This window comes from Panthera pardus, unplaced genomic scaffold, assembly GCF_024362965.1.
Source record: "Panthera pardus isolate Hobbes unplaced genomic scaffold, ASM2436296v1 HiC_scaffold_6, whole genome shotgun sequence".
NCBI lineage: Eukaryota > Metazoa > Chordata > Mammalia > Carnivora > Felidae > Panthera > Panthera pardus.
This window is the reverse complement of record NW_026526991.1, coordinates 46,309,114-46,336,926: the sequence shown is the minus strand read 5'-3', so window position 1 is coordinate 46,336,926 and position 27,813 is coordinate 46,309,114. Positions and strand designations below refer to the sequence as shown.

The following is a 27,813-nucleotide window of genomic DNA, read 5'->3' as shown; positions in this document are numbered from 1 at the left end:
AAAAAAAAGAACACCTGCAAGCCTTATGTATGCACATTCCATATATCTGTAAAAAAGAAAGTCTACACCTGTATATATAAAAGACTATACAGATATATATATCAAAATGACATTGTTATATAACAGTTAGTGATTATTTTTATTCCTATTTTTCCTTCTGTATATTTCTAAATATTCTGAAACTCTAAGAAAGTACATTACTTTTTGAGTTGAGACAAATATATTAGTCAATACCCAATGTCCAAGTAGTATGATAATCAATTAAAGCAGCTCTCTTAAGACTCCAGTCATCCCAATGTTGAGTCTAAATGATCCAAACAAGCAGATGCACTGAGTGGTCCAGTATCAGAACTTCACACAGACACTGCCTAAGCTTGACCTCTAGCATTTCCAGAATGTGTTCCAGAATCCTCCTTGCTGCTTTTAGTAGTGATAAATGGAGAAAAGCAACAGATGGCGACAATTATGACTGTCAGGATGCCAACCTCAAGAACGAAATTTTTACTTCAAGACAATTTGCAGGGGTACAATAATATCTGGAGAATCTAGGCACAAGCTTTCCGAAATGCAAATGTTTGAGATAAAAAGAAAGGTGATTATATAAGAAGATCTGATAATCTAACATGAAGCACTTAGGTTAAGAGCAAAAATTTAACCAAATTTCTGAAGCAGATTACAGAATTTCTTTTTTCAGACTTTCTTAAAAATAAAATCTAATTTGACACTACAATTCCTTTTTTATTATAATCTCTAGACCGGCCATCATGGATCTTTACCTTTTACTCTCTGGCTCCAACATTAACATATAGCTATCAAGGAGTATATTTTCAAAGGATGAAAATTAACATTATCATTAGCTTAAATAAAAGGTAACCTATCAAGTTATACATTTTCTATTGAGGAAACGTACAACATTTTCCTGAAGCAAACCAAATGACTTGTGGTAAAATTTAAAATGTTCTGAGTTTTGAAGTCAAATTTGGACTTGTATTCTGCCTGTAGTACTTATTATTAACTGTCCAACCTGGAGAAAGTTCCTGATTTGGGGTCTTCATTTCCTCGTGTGTAAATTGGAAACTAATCATGAGGGTTTTCTGATGCTTGCAGGTTCATTATTGAGGTAGTTTCTTCCATGATTACCATATATGATGAAATTTCTGTGATATGGTTTCAGCACACCCTTACCTTTCCTGAAGTTCATAGGTAGAAGTATATAATAAGCAATGGCATAATGCAGAGATGCCCCAATTTTGAAGACTGTGGTAGCCAAACCCCAAGGTAGTGCTCAACGATCCCAGCCTCCTGGTAATCATGGCCTCTGGAGTCCCTTCCCCATGAGAATGGGCTACACCTAGTGACTCATTTCTAAGGAACACAGTAAAGTGGAAACGGTGGTGTGTGACTTGGAGACTAGGTCATTGTGGCAGTGTGGTGGCAATCTCTCTCTCTTCACATGTGCTGGGGGAAGCCATGTCGTGCACAGCCCTGTGGAGATGTCCACGTGTTGAGGAACGGAAGTCTCCTGCCAATGCCTCGTGAGTGAGCTTAGAAGTGAAGCCTTCGGCTCAGTCAAGTCTGCAGAGACAAAGCCCCAGCTGGCAGCTTGACTTCAGTAACCCTTGAGGCAGAGAGCTACACAGCTTCTGCTCCCAGATTCCTGACCTTCAGAAACTGTGTGAAATAATAAACATTTTGTGTTTTAAGCTGCTAAATGTTGAGGTAATACGTTGTGCAACAATGAATAACTGCTACACAGATCAAATCCAAAATGACAAAGCTGGTAAGGTCTACAGACAAAATACCGCTTTCAAGGAAGACAGAAAAGAAGTTTCTAAGATATAACTACATTTATCTGAAAATCCGGAAGAAGAGTTACACATGTTATTATTTAACAAATGTATTATTACCATGGTACATGTTTCTCTCAGGCTCTTATATTTATTCCCTCTAGGAACTTGGGATAAATGTCCCAAGGACTATATTGGAAGACATCTGAGTCACATTCCATATTACAGTAGGCTTGCGTCTTACATCCATTTAGCGTTTTGGACTTGGTATTTAGTATTTGATCCCAATACCCTTCACACAAAATAATTCATAATTTTCCCAAAGCCTATATCTGAATCACACTTTCTGTGGGTTGCCCAGCATGAGCAAGTCACTTAGCTCAGGAATGAGCCCATGCACCTGCTTCCCCTACACTCAACACAGCCTTCTTGTTCCCTGCCTTATAAGCAGTCAGCATCAAAAAGTACACAGGCTACAGTGGTTTTAACAAATCTGAGACATTCTTGAGACATAATATCATGTGTCTAGCAGATTGCACTAAATCACAGTCCTAACTGGAAAATAGTCTGGGTGTTTGGACATAGCCCAGGAACCTGAATTTTCTATTCTCTCAAAGTAAATTTGCTGCCTACTTGGGCCACTGTCAGAGAGTATAACCTTAGTCACCCATTTTGTACAAGAATCACATTCCTGAGGTCACGTTGTAAGTCCTCCTATCCTCATTACTTCTTGAAGGGGCTATTGTGTCTTAATAGAAATTGAAGTCCAGACACTCTGCTCTAGCATACATTTAACTGCCATCTGACATCTAGTCTATCTTTGCTTGTTAACAGTGTCCCAATTTTTATTCAAGTAACCTCCCCTCCCATAAACAGCTTGTGAGTTTTTAGGGATGCTCTAGGGGGTGGAGCATGTAGTTTAGGTTTGAGATAATTAGCTTAGTTTTATCACCTGGCTGCAAGTTGTTCAGGGATGAAGTGAGTAATTAACTTAAATTGCACTAGTCATAGAGATACCCAGGATATTATTGATGGTTGTGAAAGAGTCATTCTTTTCCACTAAAAATGAACCTGCAAGGACAAAACTCCAGGAGGTTCAGGAAACCATGTGGAGATGAACAAGAGAGAACCATCTGAGAATGAAGTTACCCCAGAGGAAGCAGAGCTGGAGAATGAACCTGGCCAATTATTTGCCTTTGATCAAACCACACCTAAAGCTATATATACTACAGAAATGTTGTTACCTGAACCACAAAATTTTCTCTAGTTTGGACTGGATTCTTGTCACTTGCCACAAAATATTTCTAACTAATAAACCTTCCCTGACATGGCAGAATTTCAACAGTAGGTACAAAGGTTAAGTCCACCTTTTAGGATATTCCCTACACAAGTACAAAATTATGATTAAAACAATGTGTCTTTTAAAAAAGTGTTCAACAATTACCTGTCCACAAAACATAAAATACACTAAACATTACAAAATTTATTCACTGTGTCAAGGCTGGACCTTCTAAGCTGTTCAAATCACATCTAGAAATTACCTCTTCCCTTGTAAGATGAAACTCAAAAACTGGTCCACAGCAGAACCAAGATGAAGTGAAGCATAACACAGACTCAGGATGTAACTGAAAGCCAGAATTATTCAAAGCATTTGGTTTTAAGGGTCTTCTAAATCAATTGCCTGACGAAAATGTTTTCAAAGAGAGTTTGTGTCATAAAACAAGAGAATGTCTATGTGCTGGTCTGGGTGAGTGGTGAGCAAGACAAAAAGCTTTAGGAGTCTGGGAAACTCACAGAGGCCATCTAAGACTACTGGAAACTCCCCCATCATCTTCTTATGTGCTCACAGAAGTCTTCTCTCTGCCCTAAGAACTGTCCCTATATCCTCTTTTTTCTCCTCTTTCCTTTCTTTTTTAATGTTTATTTATTTTGAGAGACAGAGAATGTGTGTGCACACGATCAGGGGAGGGGCAGAGAGAAAGGGAGAGAGAGAATCCCAAACAGATGAACTATGTGGAGCTCGATCCCACAAACCATGAGGTCATGACATGAGCTGAAACCAAGAGTCCAACAGTCAATCGACTGAGCCACCCAGGTGCCCCTCTCCTCCTTCTTTTATCCTTTCCTTTATCCCTTCCCATCTTCTTCCCTCCACTTTCCTTTCTCATCCTCCTCTGCTTCCTCCTCTTCTTAGCCCTTCTTCTCCCTTTTCTTCCTTTTTATTTTCCTTCCTATGAAGACCATTCCATGAAGTAAGTCATAATGTGCCAACTTTTATATTCATTCCAAAGCCTTTCTAGTCCCAGTTTTCTCAGATTTTCCCCAGGCTAGAACATTCTTCACTCAGCAACCTATACGGACCTTGCTGAACCAGAAAAGCCTTTAGTTGGTTCCACTCTACCGTTTTCATCCATACCCCTAAGTTCTCTCCTTCCTGATGTTGGGGGCTTGCTGCCTGATGTAGGACTATGGAATTTCCAGCACATATTTGTTTAAAGCCATTTTTTTTACTGCTACTACAGCCCTGACCTTGAGGACATTCATATTCCCTCTGTATTGCATTTGTACAGAAATCCTAATAACCACATCTTAGTTGAGCTTGTGGGATGTAATTAGCATTCTTTGGGATAAACATTCTAATTGTGTTGTTATTTCCTTGTAATAAATAAACTACAGATTTTCCTGATCAAAAAGAAAGAAAAAAAGGGAAAAAATCATTTGTGGACAAATGCTCTAATGAAATTCTTTGTGGAGACAACTGACAATCTGAGAAGGAGGAATGACACATACATCTTCCATGTCCCTTTTAAATTTCTCATTTAGGAAGAGAAAAAGTCATCTCTTCCTCTCAGTGGAAGTCTTGAAAGTTACATACACTTTTTGGAAATTGGCAGTGGTGTTTTTATTCTGGCTGAAAAAAAAACCCAATAATTTCTCTAATTCAGGAAACATACTCATGAACGCTGCTCATTTTGGTATAAATTAAGCCATAAAATAATTCTTTGCTAGCACTGCAACATTCCTCAATATATATTGTTTACACATATTGTTTTATATATGTAAACTCCTAAATAATATAATATATATATATAAAACACAAATATATATATATATACACATACCAGCTAACACTTGATGGAGTGTTGGCCGTCTATTTTTTGAGTAAGCAGAACATTACTGATTTATTTAAAAATAACCCTACTTCCCTGGTTTTCCTACTAAATCACACATGCATAAGTAATGTCGATAGATTATATGAAACACTGACACTAGCAATTGTTGCAAGCTACCAAAGCCACAGCATGATTAGAGGCTAGATCACGAGAGGTTAGGGGAGGCTAATACAGCAAATTCGCCTATTGCCTCCATGTAATCATCACTCAGAAGAAAAAGCACAGCTTCTTCATGAGTCTTCAAACCACGAATAAGCTAAAAGTGAAATGACCTGCCAGAATTCCTCATTGATGTCTTTTATCCTCCATAATATTAAATTAACTAGAGAGTGCATGACATTACAAGATAGAACAAACCTCTTGAATGGCAATTCAGTGACTTCAAGAGTTGATGACTATGGGAATATGATGGTCACCAGAGGAAATATCTCCCATGAGCCCCTAGTATTAACACAGGCATATCCAGATACAGCCACATCGTTAACATCATTTGTCTTCACCGAATAGACACAGTACATGGCTTTCACCTTCAGAACATCTGTTACTCATGTAAATGTACAAAATTTGTTCGAGTACCTCAGGAGGCCAAGTGACCCACATATTTTGTAACAAGAGCTCATCTTGTGTTCTCAATTTATGATTTTTTACTGAATTACCGACATTTCCCCTCAAACGTTTGCCAAGCAAAACCAGAGATTCCATTTCATCTGTTTCTTTCTGGATCCCCCAAATGACAACTGGATCATAATAAATACTCAGTGTATGCTAGTTGAAAACATCAATGAATGGATCTTTGATTTTCAAGATCAGGCAAAGCATCCTATGTGTAGAAGATAAAAAATAAAGAAAAAGAAAAAAGTTTATCAAATTTAACTACATTTGGTTCATAGAGAGGCTGTCAAAATGTAAACATGGCTTCATTCAATGATCTTGGCCTCAAAAGTCAACATATTTGATTACATTTGGGGGCAAAAAGGCAATAGCAGTCATTTAGCTACTGACTTGCAGTTTTAATGTGAATCCTCCTGTTGTGATTTTAAACTTAAGAGGGACTGTAGTCTAAACAGGGTGTCAAACTTGTATTCAAAGTATGTATTTAAACTATGATACTTCCATAAATTGGAGAACTCTGGCCTGAGCTACATACCCTGAAAATATGAACAATGGAACCACTGCATTATCTTGATTAATAAAGGGTGATGCCTCTTCAGTGATATTAAGAATATTATCCATCAATTACTCCCAAACCATCTTATTTATTCCAGTGACAGAAAACTACCTTCCCCCTCTACTACACTTCCACCTTTCAGTAGTCTCTTCATTCATTACAATTTTAAGACAAGTGGCTAGAAGATCTTCAGTAGGTACTAATTAATTATGTAAACTGAGACTAAGCCCTGTCTGCTGAACAGATTGTCACAGAAGACAGAGGCTCAGTGCAGAGTACTACCTACTATAACTGCAAGGCTTTCCTAAAGCAATTTTTTACTCAAATATTTATTGACCGCCTACTATGTACCACGCACCTTGCTGTGCACAGAGGATACAGACAAGGTTTCTTATTTCATGGGCTTACATTCAAGAGGCATCCAAGAGACAATAATCAAGTACCAAAAAAGAAAAGAAATATCAAAGAATGAGAAGCGCAGTGGTAAATAATCCTTGAGATCCAGTGATAACTATTCACCATTGATTTTTTTTTCCCAAGCATCAGCCACAGAGGAAAGTATCGGCATCAGCATCAGCATCAGTTAAACAAAACACTTACCACCACAATTACATTTGCTGCAGGGATAGGAAGGTTTTCCACTTCAAGATCTTGACCAGCCATAGCCAGCAGATTGAGAGATGGGTCATACGCAGGTCTCGGAAATGCTGAATTAACAATTTGGTGGCGTTTGTTTATTTGAGCTTTAGAAGAGGAATGATAGGTATGCTTATATATCTTTTGTGGAGTTATATCCAGGCTCTTCTCAATGTCTTGTGAATGGTGATAAGTGAATACTGGCTTTCCACTCTTCTTCTGCTGAATTGCCAACACTTGATCATTATTTCTGGAAAAGCACCCTGAAATGGTGAGAAAGCAAAAAACAAAAATGAAAGACCTTATTCAGTGAGATGAGTAGAAATATCTGATAAAGAGAATTACCTGTCCTCAGGCAGCTTTAAGACTTGTGAAGAATTTAGATCGGTTGGTTTCCACCTTTTCCCCTGCTTCATTATCCCACAAATAGGACACACTTGGCTGGTCTGGAGGCATCTCAGAGACTTAGGGTGGACAGAAGTGGGTGTAGTGTGAAAAAGTCCTATTTATTAGATATTCTTACACATCTTTCAGTCCAGAACTTCCTCCTTTATCTATACTCCCAGTTCTAACATCCATTTGAGTTTCTATTCCTGGATGCCCTATCTGTTATGATTTTGATAACCATTAATGTCATATCCAAGACTTCCTCCCTTTAATCAATAGCCTTTAATACAACTCTTTTTTTATACTTATCTTGCTTGTATTATAGTTAGCAATGTATGATCTTTTTTAAATGCTTGCAGAATATTTTAAGCTGAAGGCAGAAATCTGAATATACTCAGCAACTTCTCGTTCGGTAACAATAACCATTCTCTCCTTAGTAATATGGCTGTCCAGATACCATGATACATTCACCTTTATTTCTCTGTTAGGCAAATATCCATTGACTTGTCTAACTCCTTTTCCTATTTGTCATTGGCCACAGGAAGAAATAGATAACATGTACACGTGACCCAAAAGAATATCACTAGGTCAAGCATCAGTTAGAAAAGCAAAGATCTTCTATATAAGATGATAAGCAGAGTAAACGTATCACAAGTAATGCCACCCAGATTTTCCTTTGGTAGGTCACGGCAACAATGAGTGGTACAAATACTGTCCTTAGAAAATGACCTACCTCTTTTTATAAAAGTTCTGGGGTGCCTAGAATTCTTATTGAATATTTATAGTAGAGGAATTGCTAGTTTTTACAGCTTTTGCCCTCCATCAAGCTTTTTGTGACCAGCATATATTTCTATCATCTTCAGCAATTCTGTCTTACCAACATGCTTTCAACTTTCACTTAGGGATATAAAGACAGGTTATTTTTAGTTGGCTTAAGTGCTTTCTTCCATGACATAACACTTTGGGAATCATCTTTGGGTACCAGTGACTTTAGCCTTTCAGATTATTCAAATCACAATTATATTTCATGTGAATTCTGAAATAGTAATATATACCAATTGTATCTTCAATCTTGAGTTTGCTAAATATACTAAAAGCTTTTAAAAAGCAATCAAGCTACCATAATTTTCCAAAGATGATGATTGGGCAGTGATGACCTTGAAATAATTGTTTCTCTGATAAGAGATCCTCAGATTTGGAAATGAAAATGTCTTTAGGAACATATATAATATTATGAAATTCAGAACAGGGTACTTCAATGTTATTATTCTTGCAGTGTTTTATTAATGGAGATTGGTGCTAAAATGTTTTAGATGTATATTGACTTTCTGACCACAAGAAGTCCATTTAGAATTTTATTGAAAGTAATTTACTCAATAATATTATAGTGTCCTGGAAGTTTCTATACTTCTGAAAAGTGAACACTTTTCTCCCTCCCCTCTATGAGAACTGAATCTAATATTGTGAAATGCAACAAAGAAGTGGTCAACTTGGAGTTAAGAAATAAAATGGGCATACTATTTTTATCTTAGTTGGCTTTTTTAATACTCCTCTTTTAAATATGGTCTCTTGTTTTGGGAAAGGCATACTGTATGCTTGAATGAATTTGGGTTTCTCACGTGACAGACTGGCCCTCCTACCAAAAAAAAGGTTTCTATAATGTTTGGTAGCATGAAAACTATACCTGCCATGATAGCGCCATTGAAATAGGCATGTTAATAAAGATTAACATGCAAAAAAAGACAGGTTTAGGAAGACTCAGAAAGTAAAAGATAAAATAGTGGGGAGTGGAGAATTTCAATAAGAAAGAAAGAAGCAGCTTAAAAGATCAGAGAATGTAGATTTATGATGAGAGATGAATATAGAACTGAGAAAGTTACACAATTATGTTCAATCTCTCTTTATATACGCTATCAATCTTAGCAAACCTTGTCAGAGCCACTTTACTTAAATAAGATAGGTGAGTCTACAAATCTCCCTTGTGCTAAAACTGGCCTACAAGGAAAGGTTAAAAAATCTAATTTTGTGAGTAATTGTAACACAATTAAAATTTCCCAGCCTTGTCCAGCTGTGTATGTGAAAAGACTTACTCCTGCCCTGTCCTTAAGTAACAAGAACAAAGTAGGCAGCATAATATTAGGAGTCCCACTATAACCATCAGGTAGGAAAAAGTTTTTCAAAGTGTTGTGCTTAGTTTCCCGCAACAGAATCACCTGGGATATTCAGATGCAGAGTCCTAGATCCCAGCCTAGAACGGCCATGGCAGAATCTCTGGCGATGTAGCCTAGGAATCTGGATTTATAACTAAATTCTTCTCACATTCAAACTCTGAAGCTGAGGCCCACTGACCTAGTCTCTGGAACTAGCTCTGTCTTCTCTATCTTCAAATGCCACCTCTCTATTACCCCCTTCAGTTCAGCATTATGAATACACTCAAGTAAATATTTCAGTAATGTTAAGATAGAGATGCCTATTAAATATCAAACTGCTGAATTAGAAATTTAATAACTAAGTGTGTAGTTCATAGTTGGAGAGAGAAAGATGGATTTGTGACTCATCCAATACACATAAAATTTAAAGCCAAGTGACCAGATATTGATGATGAAGAAAAGACTATGGACAGAGCACTCTAGAATTCTAATATTTTGAGTCAGGGAACTGACTGAAGGAGGCAGCAAAGACAAGCGAGAAGGAATGGTAATAGAATAAGAGAAAAACCAAGGAAGAGAGAAAAACTTAAAGAAATGTTTCTGAACTTGTATGTATTATAGGCACTGAAAAATCACTCTCATAGTGATGTCTCTAGAAATAAGTATATAAATGCAACTTCCACGTGTTACCATGGAAGATAAATCCCACTGAAGAACATTCGTAGATTTTAAAAATTACAAAGCACACTGAGACTACTTGCATGAGAGACAGTCAGAAGATGGAGTAAGTGGGAAGATTCTCATCTAAGAAAGAGTAAATAAAAGGGAAAAATAAATGAGGCTTTAAAATAGGTTGATTTAAAACACCCAGAGACAAAAGAAGAAAATAAGATAAGGGATTTAAGTAAAAGAGAATAAGCATGTTTCATTCCAAGCGGAAATCATAGAAACAAAAAAATAAGGTAATTGATGAAACGCAATGTATGGGTTATACAGTAGAGTAGACACCACTGAACAGAGATTTAGTAAATTGGAAAAATTTAGGTGACAATTCAGAAATCAGCACAGAGAAATTAAGAGAAGAGATGTGAAAAAGAAGGTAAGAGATTGTGGTAGACTGACTTTTCAGATGGCACTCTGTGACCCACACTTGGTATTCACATCCTTAAAATAATCCCCTCCCATTGACAGTGAGCTGGATCTCACTTTATTTATTTTTTTTATATGCACCTCTTTGTTTATTGCAGCATCATTTACAATAGTCAAGATATGGAAACAACCTAGTGTCCATCAATAGACAAATGGATAAAGAAGATATTTTTTATATACATATACATATATATATTATATTTTTTAATATACACAAATATACATAAATGGGAATATTACACATAAAAAAGGATGTGATCTTGCCATTTGAGACAACATGGATGAGACCCAGAGGGTATTATATTCAGTGAAATAAGTCAGAAAGGCATGGGAATAAAAAGCACATCATAGAGAATATAGTCAACAATGTTTTAATAACGTAATAATGTGTGGTAAGTGTAGCTTCACTTATGGTGAGCATTGTACATGTGAAACTAATGTAACATCGTGTGTCTATTATACTCATATAAAAAAGATTTTTTAGGGGCACCTGAGTGGCTCAGTTGGTTGAGCATCTGACTCTCGATTTCAGCTCAGGTCATGATCCCAGGGCTGTGGGATCGAGCCCTGCATCGGGCTCCACGCTGTGTGTGGAGCCTGCTTAAGATTCTCTTTCTCAGCCCCTCTCCCTCTGCACCTCCCCCACTCGTGTGTGTGTGTGTGTGTGTGTGTGTGTGTGTGTGTGTGTGTTTGTGTGTGTATGTGGACATGCATGTGCTCTCTCTAAATAAAAAAATGTAAAAAACAGTTTTAAGGGGGAAAAAATAAAATGGTGTCCTGGAATAGAAAGATGTGTTGTAGATGAAGTGAGGGAGATGGATGATGGTGATATTAAATACTAATTTTTAGAGATTGGAGCATTAATCTAGCAACATTTGCGAAGCTTATTTTTATTTGATGTTGCTTGCTGTTGCTGGTCTGTGTCATATATTCTTGTCATTAAATACAGTATCTGAATGTAGGGAGGCTGGAGAGTCTTGGGAGTATTATACATACTAAACATCAAATGTGAGTTTGGGAATATCACTTAAAATCATATGTAATACAGTGTTTATATTTAAATATTACGTAAACTGATTTAGGAACTATAAGTGGCATTTAAATTTTATAAATAGAAACAATTTCAGATTATATGTGATTTTATAGCTTTTGATAAATGAGTGAATAAGATGGCATTTACAAATTTTTATGGCATTTTTATGGTATTTAATAAGGTTAGTTTTTGTTGACTGAAATCTTGACCATCTCTGGATTCACATATCTTTCTAAATTTGTTCTTGGATTAGAATTGCAGCTCCTAATAGCAGTTTGTATCACCTGCTTAATCCCCCCCTTTTTTTTTTACTTCTGTGGGGTTCTCCAGCCCACCTTCCCACTGCCTTCAGTGCCTACACCATCCTCTCTTCTCTCCCCCACTCCCTCTACGTCATTAGGGTGCTCATATCAGAGTGGTGTCCCTTCCACAGAGTTAAGGTGTCAGCCACCTTAACTTCGATTCATACGTGTAAATACATTTTAAGTATACATCATTTTCTTGGCTAGTTTTTTTCTCAAAATAACACAGGGAGAAAAATCCTAAATGTTTTTTTATTACACTGTTTTTGGTTTACACCCTCAAAATTATTATATGATTAAAAGGTATTTGTACAGCAAAATTTTACTCCATTCATTTATTTAATCACTTGAAATATTGAGCATTTGCATGTTGTTCCTTATTTAAGTTTGTTATATAGCACTGTTCAATTTAAATAATTCATATGTGGTCTCTTGGTATGCTTTTAAAATTCACAGTGTTACCAGGAAAACAGTACATATTGAAAAATGCGATATTCCATATTGGGTTGTTCAATATAGGATTAGGTTTATAGGCAGCGTATTAGAAATTATCACTTTGAATTCCTCCTTCCCATTTATGATGGAAATAAAGTCTGTCCATTTTAGCTTTTCTATAATAACAGCTTTAAATATTACTTTAAATAAAACTTTAAATTTAAAAAAAGGCAGCAACAAAATAATTCACTATAACCTGTAAATAATGGCAGCTCTTTTCCTGATTATTGAGATATTTATAAATGGTAATTTTGTCTCATCAAATATTCTTTTGTTTTTGGAGCACCAAGGCATTTTGGATTCTGAAGCTTTATAAGGACATGTTATTTGGGGAGTAATTGATGCCAACTTTATTGAGAACACCTATCTTATTTTACTAAGATAATACTTTTTTGACATGCAGGATTACAGTGACCCAGTTGATTCCAGTACACCACCCCTTACAAAAGAAGAAAAATGGAAATTTTGAAGGAGATGGAGTTTGTACTTCATAGTCTACTTTAAAAGGATACACTGTCTTCGTTTTCATTATACTTTCAGTACAGTTGACTTCTGAAATGTGGATTATAAACAAGTTTGAAGATTAAGAATTTGAAATGGGAATATATGATGAGAAAATACAGGAGCTAACTATTTGGTTCTTTTTCATCTATTAACAATTAGAGTTTTGACACCTCAAAGTTGCACACATTTGATTCTTCAACTTCTTCACTCTTTAACTTTCATCCCTTTCATCCTGGCCCTGCTTCTTCACCATGAGACAGAGCTCTTTGCCATTTGTTTCAAATGTAAGAGAAAACAATAGATAAGTTTTGTAACTGCTCTCTCCTCTACCTTTAATTGCACCTGTTATGGGGAGTAACCATAATACCATGTCAGAGAATGAGGTGCCTTGCTCTTTCTCCTGGTCAGTCCATCTCCTGTATACTGGATTCATCCTCTTGTTTCTCACATGGGACTTTCAGTCTACCAGCTGTCAGCACAGACACCGATGCGAGGCTTAGACCCACAAACCGTGAGATCATGACTTGAGATGAATTCGGACATTAAACCAACGGAGCCACCCAGGCACCCCTATTCCATACTTTTCTGTTTCCTTTTACGACTCTAATACTGGATCTCACTTTAGACTTACTCTTAACCAACAGATAATGGCAAAGGTGATGGGATATTACTTTCTTGATTAGGTAAAAAAGATGTCACTTCTGTGTTGCTAGGAGACTCTCTCCTGCTGACTTTGATGCAGCAAATTGCCATGCTGGGATGTTAAGGGATCTGGTGGCAGAAAATGAGCAAGTTATCTTCTGATGGTTTCTATTTTCTCTGTGTAGAAGTGAGGCCATCTCATAAGCGAGAGGACAAAGGAGGAAAGATAGTTACGTTTCAGAAAAATGGAGAAAGATTGAAACAGTTCTTGAGATAAAGTTGATCTGAGATCTGAGATATGTAGTAGGATTCCTCATCTTCACTGAGAATTCAGTGGTAACTGTCTCAGGCCCCTAAGGGATAGAGTGTCTCACAGAATGTTTAGCAAACAGCTTTTCAAAGATACTCATCTGCATTTAAAATATAAGTAGTTTGATCACAGAAACAGCATTTATGTGCAAATAGCCAGTTTTGATGGTCATAAAATTCCATGATTTAAATTTCACTTTGGATATGACCTTGGTCATCTCTGAAGACATCTTTAACAAAGAGCAATGGATAGGGGCGCCTGGGTGGCTCAGTCGGTTGAGTGTCCGACTTCGGCTTAGGTCATGATCTCACGGCTTGTGAGTTCGAGCCCCGCGTTGGGCTCTGTACTGACTGCTCAGGGCCTGGACCCTGCTTCGGATTCTGTGTCTCCCTCTGTCTCTGCTCCTCCCCCCACTTGTGCTCTATCTCTCTCAAAAATAAACATTAAAAAAATTTTTTTAAAAGAACAATGGATAAAATGACAATGTTAAGTTAGAGTATGTTATGATCCATTATTTCAGATTCAGGGTTGGTAACTCTTAGATGCACCAGGTAGAATGGCCTTGCATGCACCATCTCAGAATAAATCCTCAAAGCAGCAAGGGTCAATCAGTAACCTGTGAAAGGAACAAAAGGATGAAGCAGCATTCTCTCAGAGACCCGAAAAAGTGAACAATCAAAAAAGGGAAACTTGGTTCTCTGATCATTTTGTGAAAGGATAACCATTGTTTTTAAAGCACTGCCAGCACTTTCCTTTCTAGAAAGTAGATATAAATGGATAGCATCAGGGAAGTCCCTTGGGAATTTCTACACGAGAAAAGATGAGGCTCTCATCTGATTTGTAAACGCCTCTCAGGAAAATGTTAAAAATACACAGGAGTACCAATGGAAGTCTATATAGAAGATGCCTATTAATGATAGCCAGAAAGGAAAGAAACATACTTCTTAAAAAAGCAATGGACCAGGAGGTAAGGGACCTAGATTCTAGTTGCAACACCCCTACCCCCATCTATGTAAGCCTGAACAAGTCTCCTCACAGCTGAGCCTCAGTTTTCTCCTCAGAGAATGAAAATGCTTCTGGTATATCTATGACTAGATTAGAATGCACTGTACTTCAGTAAAAGAGAAGCCCCGACTCAATTGGATCTTGCATGATTCTGACTTTTTTCTCAAGAGATAAGTTTTTCCATACATACAATAAAGAAGTACACTTACTTTCCATAAGTAAAATAAAAAAGGTTACACCTAAAGCTTTACAGTTATACTCACTTTTCTAATTTTTTCTGATGTAATGAATTATATTACTGTTATGTTTTTGCTTCATCTAAGATAGCTAAGATTGCTGTTAGCCTCCAGTTCCCCTTAATGAAATTTGCTTTCCTCCATATATCCTCTTGGGACATCTTCAAAACCCTCCCTTAAAGAATGCAACTTATGTATATACAAGATACGGATAGTGATCCTTTATAATGTATTACTTTGTATCCTCTGAAATTTGTGATTTTTTTTACATTTATTTTAAATTTAAGACAATAAATGTCCAGACTGTAGTCAAGTTTCAGTTTATGTTTTCCCATGATTTCGATTTTTTCCAGAAAGAACAAAATTATATGCAAATCACCAACATTCATGTATCAGACTCAAAAGGCTGTTTTTCACTTAGTTCAAGTTTTTTTTCCAACCATTCAGTGTGTCATACACCGTTGCCACTGTTCTTTTCCAAATGTCTGATGTGTACTATGACTGACAACTACTTCTCTCTGGGTCTAATCAATTAGGTCAATAGACCAAGTACAATAAAAGAGCCTCTGGCAACTTATAGGAGCAGTGATTTCCGGAAATGATATCCTTGGATGTAAGGAGGCTAACATTTAAACTATTCTCTCAGCTGTTCTGCAATTCTATTGGTAATGGTTAACCCAAGATGTCACTACAGTACTGATCTCCAGTTACAAGGACCCACCATAATAACCCTCACTCTTCCTGATGAACACTGCAGTGCCCCCCAGATGTGCCAGCTGATGTCTTTTAGGATAACCTCCCAGCTTTAACATATGATCACTCCTACCAGTGTTTTCATGGAAAGTTACACCAGTGTTTTGAAAGAGTACATATGGCCCTGTCTATCTATAAAGTCAGTTTTATAAAATTCAGTTTGTGTGTCTTAGTTACATTCTAACAACATACATGTATGTATGTATTTATATGTACCACATTTATTTGGTTTTGTAGCCTGACAGCAGACAACAAATTTGACCAAAAAAAAAAAAAAAAAAAAAGGTTCATATTCAAATGAGCAATTATGTAATAAAAAGTAAAAAAAATAAAAATAATAAAATGAGAGTTTCTACAAGATAACTATGGAATTTATAAAAATTATAAACCATTATGGCCCCTGTTAAACAGAAGGCTTGGATGAGCTTGTCACTGAAGGAACACTTCTTTCCAGGAATGGTCTTCCTAAAATCTGGTCTAAGCACGGGTTTCTACGATGTGAAAACATAATCCCATGAGGAGGTGCTATGTCATTCTCTAAAAGACTATTTAAATGTTTCACATGTTTGACCAGTGATGTGTCTGGTATATCTATATATTTTTTTAAATACCAAAGTAATTAGTCTATTTCATAGAGCTGGCTCTATTCTTCTCTATGTAGGAGAGAACCTGAATCCTAATGATTTTAATTAAGGCATCTTGTAAACTTTTTCTGTGTGTTCTTTGATATAAACACTCCTTCATATTTCTTGAAATATTCCATTAGAAGATGTAGTTCCTGCTCCTACTTCCAACCCGCTGTAACTACTTACTTCTTCCTCTTTATCTTATCCACCCAAAGTTGAGCTGCACAATAACCAACTCTATTTGGGAGTCGCAGGACTGACTGTCATTTCAGGAAAAATCCACTGTGTGCTATGTGCCGGTGGCAAAATTACAATGAACGAGTTTCACGTTTCTTGATTTCTGCCCAGCTTTAATAGAGTTATTTTTCATCTGATAAATGCATGTTAGAGTACAGCATAATACAGTTAGGACAGTGCCCTTTGGGACAATGTGACTAGACATAAGTCACAAGGAAGCAATGGGGTTAAGACCACTGGCCTCAGACTCTGCTGGAGAAAGTGAGATTTATGTCAGTTCAGACAAATGCAGTCAGAAGCCCCCACCGCCCCAGCCCCCATTCCTGAAGAACTGAGCTGAAGAATATTTGCAGGAGAGGTCGACAAGAGTAAATGCTACTATCTCTTAAATCCTACACAGCCATTAAAAGAACTTCATCAAGATATGCCTTCTGGGGAAATTTAGAAGTACAGAAAAATGATCATGTGGCTGGAAAGCTGAGAAATACTACTCTCTGAAGAAATCATAGGAATTGAGTTCCACATGTACTTACTGAGTAATGAAGCAGTGCATTTGTAAAATCTAACTTTTATACTTCAGTTATTGTTATGCAAACAGCTAAAATATTATTTACAAATAGTTATAGAGATTATAAATTATTTCCATCATTTTTATAGTAGAGTCCTCCAGATAATTTGAAAGGTGGGATCCAATAGCAAGACAAAGAAGAAAATACATGTCTGTTTTAAGAATAATTCTCGCAGTAGATTAAGAATTATATTAAAACATAGCAAAATGAACATTAGAACAAACAAAATGAACATTAGAAAATTGAAATATTGCCATAGTAATGATATTACAGAGATGTAAATGTCTGGATATTGGGGCAGGAGGAGGGTGAAGAACAAGGTCCAGTGGCCACTTGAAGAGACCCCTGCCTGGTACCCCCTGCCTACAGTTAGATAGAGATTTGGAGACGCTTGGTAGGCCCTTAAGTCAACACTTCCATTCCATTCTGTCTTAGTCCCTTCCTCCATCATTTGAAATTAATATCACTGGTCTAAGGCACTGCTCTGTCATAATTCTTTGAAAAATAAACCTCTACTAGGGGAGGACCACGCAATTAACAACTATTCTTACCTGGAGTAGAAAGTGCTCCAAGATACCAGTTAATCATTTGTCACCCGACCTCTCCTACCCCTAATCAAATAATACTTGGCACTTAAATGGCACTTACTAAGTGTAGTTAGCATACAATATCCTATTTAATACACAACTGTACAGTTGTATAATATATAACCTCCATTTTAAAAAGAGGAAATTGAGACTTAGAAAGATTAAGTAACTTGCCCTAAGTTACAGAGCTAGAAAGTGATCATGTGTGGATTTGAACCCGATCACAATATCATGCTCTTAACTGCTATGGTATTCTGTTAAAGGTTATCTAAAAATATGGCATTTTCCCCTTTATTTTAATTTTCTCTTTACTTCTCTTTTTAAGCTATTTTATTTTCTTCCAGGGAGAATAAAAATACTGTCTTGAATCAACAAGGCAAAGCAAGTAAGTTGCATATAATTTAAAACCACACCACATGTTAGTGGATTGATGGGCTTTCAAGCTAACTCACCATATTATGTACAGCATTCTTTGTATGGAGCATCTTTCCCAGTAACCCAGTGATTGGAGTTGGCTCTGTACAGTTATGCATAGTGCTTGATCTCCCCTCCAGGGTCCATCAGGAGTTGGGGCGTTACTATAGTGAAAGAAGAGCAGTAGAGTCTTGCTCTGTACATGTTGCTGTATAGGCTGGTGAGACACTCTTATTCTGTGTTCATTTTGTGCTCTTTTCCAAGGATCAGTAGTTAAGGCTGCCTTAATCCATTGTGCACATTTAAATGAGGACGTGGACATTGCTTCAGGTCTGAACTAGGAATAAAATGATTCATGTCTTCACTGAACTTGGCATTTGCTTCGGTATAATTAAACATATTGATCTACGTTTAATACAGATACAGATACATTGCTGCATCATGTGAACTATTAGTTTTGCTTTGTTTTTGGTCCATGCGGCTGCAATTTTAATGGACACGAACATCTTAATAAATTGAAATCAAATGAGATTTGATTATGAGGACAGTCTTGATAGCCATTACGAGTAAAAAATTATTTAAATGGAAAGTGCTAATAACGTTCATAATATAAATTTGCTAATTGTCACTCTGTGGCAAATATCATTGCAGTAGCAGACACTTTGCAGAGATGTTATCTGGGGAAAAAGCATTCGGAAATTTGATCTTAAAATAATAATTTGCCATTAAATATTTTTTCAAAGCTATTAAAATCCTTTATGCTGGGAAATATCAACGTTACTCTAAATGTGTCAGCATTTGTAAGTGCTTTGAAAATGAAGAATGCATTCATGGGCCAAGTAGGATCTTTCAAAATCCTCTTTTAAAGGGAAAAAATGGTTTTCTCTACCTTTTAAATTTGACTTTGTAAACAGTTTTTAAAAGATTCAGCAATAAACTTACCATAAAATATGACATCCATATTATCATTAGTACTAATGGAAATACATGGGTTTTGATGTGTGAGCCATCATTTTATAAAAAGTGACTTTTTACAATTCATAAACTAGTCTCCATTCTTCAGATATAAGCATGTCTCCCTTTAGGTGTAGCATTTTTCCATATGAAAAAAATGTATGGTATCCAAAAATTTTATGGTTCCATAAACACTTTGGCTACACATTAAAAGAGAGAAAGAAAATGTACACAGCCATTCAAATACTCCTAAATTTTCTGTGATGGTTTGTTTTTTGTTTGAGAGAGCAGCGGAAGATTGGATTATTTGGGGTCTTGATATATTGAACCCACTAACTCACACTTCCGCTTGATTTTGAATGTGTTAAGTGGCTCATATTTGTTATTGCAAGATAGATGATAACCAATCAGTAATCAAAATTAGGAGTTCTGGATCTATTCCTTAGTTCATAACTCTCACGCTATGTGTCTTATCTAATTCCTTGATTTATTTAAAATAAAGACATTCATCTCATTCCCATCCTGAAGTAGTATAAGAAACTCATTTAGGAATGTCTAACTAGGAGGAGTTCAACACACAACTCCACTACAACTATCATCATGCCCAGGGTGCACAAACTTATCCTAAAAACTATGTTTAAATGAAAGCTTTTCTGTCCCATTTCATTTCTTTGTAACTAATCAATGTAAATTGGATTGAGGGAACAATAGTAAAATCAATTCTACTCTTCACAGTTATGAAGATAAGATGTAATCTCTTTAATTTAATTTATTATAATATATTTTGCCTAATACATCCTGAATGCGTTTATTCATTCATTGGACATTCACTGATGGCATACTAGGCAACAAGTTCTAGGAAATGGTATAGAAGCTACAATTCCATTATTATCCTCAAAAGCTTCAATATACAGGCTAAGTACAATAACAGAAGAATATACAGGGCCCCAAAGGAAAACCCAGGAAAGTTACTTGAACGATGTGGGATATCAAAGGAAGGATTCTCAAAGTAGGCAATGCCTGATGAAGATTTGAAATGGGAGGAAGAGTTGTCTAGAAAAAGAAGCAGAGATGGGTATTTAAGATAAATGGACCAACATGTGAAAAGTATGAGAGGCAAGGCAAACCAAAAGAAATTTGGTCTTAGTGTGATAATAGTGTGCAAAGATGGCCGCCATGACAGGAAATAAGAATGGAATTAGCCAAGACCTGAGGGTGGAAGACTTTGCCCTGCTAATGAATTTGGGTTTTATTTTAAAAGAAAAGAAAATAGCTGTATTAAAGAATTGAACAAGGGGAGAACATGATCAGATATGCTTTTTTTTCAAGTTTTACCTCTGACATTATTATGAGGGATGGATGTGATAAGAGGATTGTATTGTAAGATACTATATGAGAAATAAGGACCTACCCCAAGGCAGTGATGTGAACATGGAGAGTGGAGAAGACTTGGTGACCTTTCAGATGAACACAGTAAAGGAGGGAGGGCACAGGATGAGTTATTAATTTCCGGCTTGGGTGATCATGGGGGATCTTGGTGTTATTCACAATGATACGAAATACAGAAATAAGAGCAATTGTGATGGGAAGCACTGAGTGCTAATAGATAAATATAAGGTGTTTGTGGGATATCCCGTGACTCCTAGGTAATTATAACTACATGACTGAGATTCAGGAGAAATATGTGAAATTAAAATATGGATTTAGGAATTTTTGATATGTAGATCTGAATATAATCATCCAGGGATATTGTACAGAGAGGGAAATAAAAGCAGACACATAAATTCTAGAAAGTGCTAACCATTAAATACTACTCAGAGGAAGACCTAAAAGTAGAAACTGAGGAATGGCTTGAGAGATAAGAGGGAAGCTAGAAAGTAGTGGCTATCCAATGGAAATCAGTGGGGAGAATTCTCAAATTCAGAAAGAGATAAAATTAGATAAATGATGTAAATATTCATTGGTAAGAAGAAGATAACTTAATTATGTTCAACATATCATAAATGGGACAATAAGATGAGGATTGGAGTTGGTAGAGAAACAGATGAGAAACAAAAAAGAGAATGATAAATGTGGATAATGCATTCCAGAATCTTTATAAGGCACTAGTCAGGGTATGATCTCCAATAAAATACGCAATCTTCAAGGTGTTAGGAGTGTGTGATGTTCAGTATACATATATATATGCCTCTGATGTGCCAAAGAAGTAGACAGGTTTGTCCAAGTGCTTTAAATCTTGTTTATAAATTAGCTATATGAATCCTTTTGTATCACAATAGCCATTCCTACATGTATGTACAAGGCATTTCACTAAGAAGTGAAAATATAGCGGAACCAGCAAGGCATTTGAGCTGCATAGCATCTGGTAATCAATTTGAAGGAGTTGATGTGCAGTTCTGGTCTCTTGCAAGCCCATCCATATTGTTCTTAAGTTCACAATGCTGGAAAAGTCTGTTTGAGGTAGTATGTCCCCTGGGCATGTGAGGTCCTAGGGAGAAACCTGAGTGTTGGATAAAATGAGCTCTGTTGAAGTCCGTTCTAGAAGTGGCTAAGTTGACTAAGCGTGTCTTGCATGGGTGCCAAGAAGCAGTTAAATGCAAAAGAGAGAGACCAAAAATATCACTGTGTTGTTTCTATTTATTCAATATAATTTAAGTCTTTAGTAGCTTTTATGCCAGGCACCGCCCCCAGGTGCTAGGCTGGGCAGGAACTGCAATAAATACAGCAGTAAACAAAACAGACAAATATCTTTGTCTTTAAGGAGCTTACATTTCAAAGGGGAAAGGAGGAATCACAGTAAACAAAACAAATAAGTTAAATATATGATATGGAAACTGGTGAAAAACCTCTGGGGAAAAAAAGTAAAGCAGGAAAGGGTATTGAAGTTTTTTGGGGGGAGAAGATGAAATAAATATTAAATAGGATAGTTAGTGAGGGCCTTCCTGAGAAAGTAACATTTGAGTAGAAGGCTAAAATGAAGGGATTAAGCCAGAGATACTCGTGGAAAGAGTGTTTCAGGCAAAGAAAAATGCAAAACAAATGAGGTGGGCTAGTGCCTGGCATCTTCTTGGAACAGCAAGGAGACCAATGTGGCTGAAGACAGACAAAAAAGAGGACAGTAGTGAGAGATGATATCAAGGAGATAATGGGAGAAGAGAATATGGTAGAACCTGGGCCATTGTAAGGGTTGTGTTGAGCGATTTTGAACAGAAAAAACAAATTCTGGAGTTCATTGAGAAAAGACATTTTAAAATCTTAAAGAATAATGTATTATTTTCCTATCAATCTACCCTTTCTTTTGAAGGTGGTGCCTTTGCAAATGATTTCCCTGATCCTCCTGGTCTCACCATAGGAATCTTTCTTTCTCAAAGACTAGAGAAATTGACTGTGCATTTCTCTGAGAGTGAAGCTGTATCTTCAGAAGATACATCGAAGGCAGTCTTCGGTGCTGTCCAGAATGCTCAAGAGTAAGAACAACATGAACGTTTGAAAGAACCTTTTCCAGAGCTTAGAGAGAGAAATGCATTGAAATCACGTTCTGTTTTGTTGTTGTTGTTGTTGTTGTTGTTGTTGTTGTTGTTGTTTTTAGCAAAACATTCACTAGAAACAATAAAGCTTTCACATGAGAATTTTTAACAGCCCAAGACCTTCACTCCTTTGTAAGTAAAACACTACTCAATAAATATCATCTCCTGAAACAGAACATAGGTTTTTGGGCAAAGAAAGAGAAAAGACAAGGAAAAAATAAGCTTTGTGTAAATCTTGGGGTACCATCCATGTTATTGGGGCACACTTTCTTGGATATTCCTGAAGTAGTCTTTTCAACTGGAGTTTATGTATTACATTGGTTCATAGAAGGAGTAAAGAATGAGTACAGCTAGGTAAAAAGGATTTGACTAACTCAATGGTGGCCTTAACTCAATGGTGGCCACTAACTCAATGGTGGCCTTTCCTACTATATGATTTCATACAATATACAGTCACAGGTCTGAACACATGCATTTTCATCTTAACTGTGCTGTTAACTGGCATAACTGTTAAATAGTTAAATTTACTATTTAAAGTAAATACTGTCTACCATTTACTGGATCTTAGTTTTCTTACCCGAATAGTAAGCAGTTGGATAGACAATAACTACAACTTTCTTTGTTAGGGAGATCTAGGAAAGTGAGTTGCCATAGAAAGAGTTGAAACTGAGTTATTTAACAAGCTCTATGCTCAGTAATTTATTAGAATTATTTTACCTAAAGATGTTAATTACACAGTATTGTACCTCTCATCATCTTTTTGTTCCCACGGACACTACAAAGAGACCACAGTACTTTTCCCTATTAAGCCAGTTAAAACTCAGGGTTGGTCAGAATTTATTTATTTATTTATTTATTTATTTATTTATTTATTTATTATTTTCTTGCTTGCTTATTATTTTGCATAGTGTCTTAGGTAATCATGACCAAATAATTGGAGATGGCACTCAAGTTGAAAACAGTTGGCTACCATCATTAGGGGAATGATTATCTGGAAGGCAACAGTTCCTTGTTGCCTGAGTAGAGCACTCACATCCTGTCAGCCAATTTCTCCCATCCCTAAACGGTTCTAATATGTTATCAGTTCCACCAGCATGAAGTAGCTGTTGGCACCCAGGGCATAACCAAAATGGACCAGTTAGCTTTTCAGTAAAGAGGGCGAAAAAAGAGAATTCTTTTCCCTCCTTTATAAGCCTCACTTCTATCCTGAGAGGAAAGGGTTCTGTAAAAGAAACAAACTCACTCAACAAGTAATCAATGACTTCTTGCTCTTTGTCCTCCCACCCATTCGCTTTCATATTACTCAAATCTACAGGAGCTTAGATCAAAAAATATGTGTTTCAGTTCCAATGAAAGTCCTAATAATGTTATTAGATAACTGTGATGAATTTTAATCTGATGACAGCTTGTGACCCACAAATTGCTGTTTAAAATTAAAATGCATTCAAAATGAAACTGGCAAGACAGCTACACTATTAAACTTGCAATCTGCTGTGAAAAAACACCTATCAAAAGCACTATATTAAATATGAATACAATTAATTTCTATATAGCATCTTGCAATTGAAATATGAAAATGATAGCCCAACAATGCATTGCCTTATCAATTTCAAATTGGTTGAATATTTTTTTTTTTCAACTTAAGAAGTCAAAGTAGAGGTGGACAGGCTTGTCTCTGGTAATACACCCTTTGGCAGAGCTCCAGGTATAATCTAGGGCTAGAGACTTCTAGGTTTCCCCTTTGATCAACAAAATCCTCTACTTTCCTCATCCCAAATGTTCACCTACAATAAATTGAGAAATGTTTTCCACCTGCCTAGATTGAAGTTTATTTATAACTTTGAAGCTATAATTGCTCAAGATACATTAAGTGTAATCTTTAGAATTTCTTATATATTAGTTTTCAAGAATGACTACACTGACATTTTTGATAGATCAGCTAAATCATTCTTAAACTTGGTAAGAACTGAGGCTTTTTCTTTAAAAAAAATTTTTTTGGCAATGGATGTTTGTATCAGTGCTGTCATTAAACATAATAATGTAAATAAAACTCAACCCAATGTGCATATTTTCATCCCAAATTTCAACATTAAACAACTGTATGTAGTAATAAAATGATGCAGTACAGCTGTTTGCAAATAAGTTAATGACCAAGTCAAAGCTATTTGCTAGTTTTTAAAAGGTGCCAAAGAACTATTGAAAATTTCTCAATAAAACATCATAATTATAACAATTAACATGTGTACTTAACTATAGCCTTAATATTCTCGTGTATTACTTGTTGAAGAGGTTCACAATACATTAAAAAAGCACAAGCTAGAAATGAGGAAGTACCATATTTTACTTGCATTATTGCACACATAGGAAAGGAACTCACCCACTCTTTTTAAAAGATACCACAAGAATTGTGATTTTGCAGCCATTATTTTTATTCATTACCCCTGGGATATAATACATGCTCAATAAATGTTAGGCGAAGGAATGAATGAGTATGTGTGATTGGGTGACAAGAGAACTCGGGGAAAATATCTAGTCTTTGGTTGCTACAGGACTACTGCATGGACAACTGCTGTCGCAGTAGGGTGCCCAAAAATCTCTCTGCCATATTCTATTTTGGTACATGTGTGTGTAAAAATGATAAAGGATTCAGTCCAGCAAGTCCTTGCATTACACAGACTGCATGTATCCAAAAAGCAGGATCTGTAGTGGCATTGCATATAAAATTCCCCAGGTACCCTCTAAGGTTTGCTCCCATATGAAATCTAATATTGGTTCTGATGTCAAATATGTTTATATTTGGGCGCAGTCTCACTGTCACTCTTGGCCGGTCCTCCCCAAATCTGTCCCAGGGACAGTGCCTACCCTGGGGTTGTCAGCCTTGAAACTGTGATTGGGTTTTTGTTTGGTGCCCTCGGACGCTGACCATGATGCTGAAAGAGAAGAGGGGGCCCTATTTTAAACCTTTCCTTCTTCTTATTGGCTTAGAAAATTCGAGTGACAAGAGCAGGGGCCAAAGGAGCCTGGAGCGGCATCATTAACGTGAACCATGTATTTCGATCTTTTGGGCGGAGATGTGGTCCTTCAGGTTACAGCCAATGCATCCCTGCGAGCTCTCGCTAAGCCCAGGGACCTTAGGATGTAGCCGCTGCAGTAGAAAAGGTTACATTCAGCAGGATGTCTTGTCTGTCTCCTGAAAAATTGGCAGTCAAGTGCATAGCCTAGAGACAGGATTAGGGAGGGAATCTAGATGGAGGGGAAGCAAACCTGTGTTCATATTCAAAATGTTCACTACGATTCGTACCAGGTAAGGAAAAATCGAGGGCTGATTTTAGCTTAAGTTTTCCGCCTCAGTCTTCCAACAGGTGCACAACTCCCTCACCCCTTGCCTGTCAGTACTGTCCTGCTTTGCCTTTCTACAGCTTTCTCGGCGAGGCAAGCTTTTCCTAGAGTCCTCAAGCATGTGCAGTTTCCCATCTCATACACAGCTCCAGCTCTACGCCCCGCCACCCCTTACCTGCAGCGTGAAGATTAAGAAGCAGGCACAGCGCAGGGAGGCAGACTGCTGTCCGCATAGTGCTTGCATTGAGCGGTGGAGGGGGAACTCCGCCACGACCCCACTTCAGGCAAAGTGTTATTAGAAAGAGCCACCGCCAAGGGTCCTCTGGTCTCCGGGTTTCATTCTCAGGTCCTGGCTGGGCTCGCAGAGGTCTGTGGCGCCGACAGAAGCCAGCACCAGCTTCGCCTCCCGAAGAGAGGGCGAGAGGGAGGATGAGTAGGAGGCGGCTAGGAGGGGGGCGGAGCAGGGCAGGGGCGAGGCGCTCGGCGGCGGCTGCTGCTCGGCCTTCTGGAAGCCCGCAGCCGCCGCGGAGAAGGCGGGGTGGACTCCCGCGCCAGCCCCGGAGCCCTCCGCGCGGGGCCAGCGCAGAGCCAGCAGCAGCCAGACGCGCCGCGCCAACTGAGCATGCCCAGCGCTGGCCCTCGCGCCGCACAGAGTTTCAAAGTGGATTCCACTTCTCCGGGTCTTCGCGGCGGCTGCGAGGGGGGCTGGCTGCTCCGGGGGGGCTGGCTCCTGCGAGGGGGGCGTCTAGCGGCGGTTCTTAGTGAGAGCCCGTCTAAGACCCGGGGCTGGGTGGGGAGGGATAAATTTGGGCCTGACCAGAGGAACAACAGGACCTTAAGACCCACCCTAGTCCCTCCTCTGCACGTGGACAGGGCTCGCTGCTGGCCCAAGGGTGCCCAGGGCTGCCCATACGAATAGAGAATTCGGTGGTATCTTACCCTTGCTGAGTTTGCGAGCACCGTGGGCTGCCTGGGGAAGCATTCCCAAAGCACCTGCTGGGGACCGTGCCTTGCGGGTGACTCCTTTCTGGCAGCTTTCCTCTTTTCCTTTCTCTTTCCCCTTTCTCCAGCTCGATCCCTGTGTTTAAACTTTCTGTCGACTCAAGTCCATGACCATAGTGAGAGAAAGAAGTGAGGTCATACTTTTAGACTAGTAGGATGTAATGTGTAATTGAGGTAATTATGTCTGGTCTTCATTTTCCTTTCTAAGGTGAAAGGTAATAGAATCAGCTCTGTAACTGGACTCCTCTGGTCCCGCTCGTGTCTCTAGGGAGCCTACAACAGTCTGCGCAATAGAGGTGACACCTCCCCCCCCCCCCCCCCCATCTAAGACTTTGGAGGATGAAGATCCTTATATTAGTCTAGTAAGTAATTACTCCTAATCATAAAACACGCCCGGCCAGTCTACTCTCCCTTAACCATCCCAGGAGCACTGACCTTTCTGCCTCTGTGTCTTCATGGGATGCCCTTGGCCCCTTCCCAGTTAACTTCCTCCTGCATCACCACCACACTCAAACTTACAAAGGTCTAACCTTGGTCTCACTTCCAGAAAGCCCTGGCCCACCTCCAGATTACAGTGAATTTACCTTCTACACACAACATCTGCCTCATTTTTTTCACCAGATACTCATTTATCTGTGGTTTGTCTTACAATACAGTTGAAAGCTCGATAAGAACTTCTGCATCTTTGTATCACTTAAATTGAATAAAGCCTTTCCAGGCAAATAAGAGGTACTAATAAACGTTTGTTGAATTGAACTGCATGCTCACTTGATGCTTTCTTTCTCCATCCACTGTGAATTGGGACAACTAATAGGAAATATGCTACCC

At 37.8% G+C, this 27,813-nt stretch overlaps 1 protein-coding gene across 1 annotated transcript in view; it reads right to left on the bottom strand.

Moving 5' to 3' along the window:
• PTPRR (protein tyrosine phosphatase receptor type R) overlaps positions 1-26,583 on the bottom strand; it is a 243,175-nt gene extending 216,592 nt beyond the window's left edge. Inside the window, exons 1-2 of the mRNA XM_019455098.2 lie at positions 26,159-26,583; positions 6,729-7,027 (exon numbers count right to left, since the gene is read on the bottom strand). Of these exons, the coding sequence (XP_019310643.1) occupies positions 6,729-7,027; positions 26,159-26,216 (357 nt within the window). The 5' untranslated portion in view covers positions 26,217-26,583. The remainder of the gene's footprint in view (positions 1-6,728; positions 7,028-26,158) is intronic.
• Between the last annotated feature and the right edge of the window lie 1,230 nt (positions 26,584-27,813).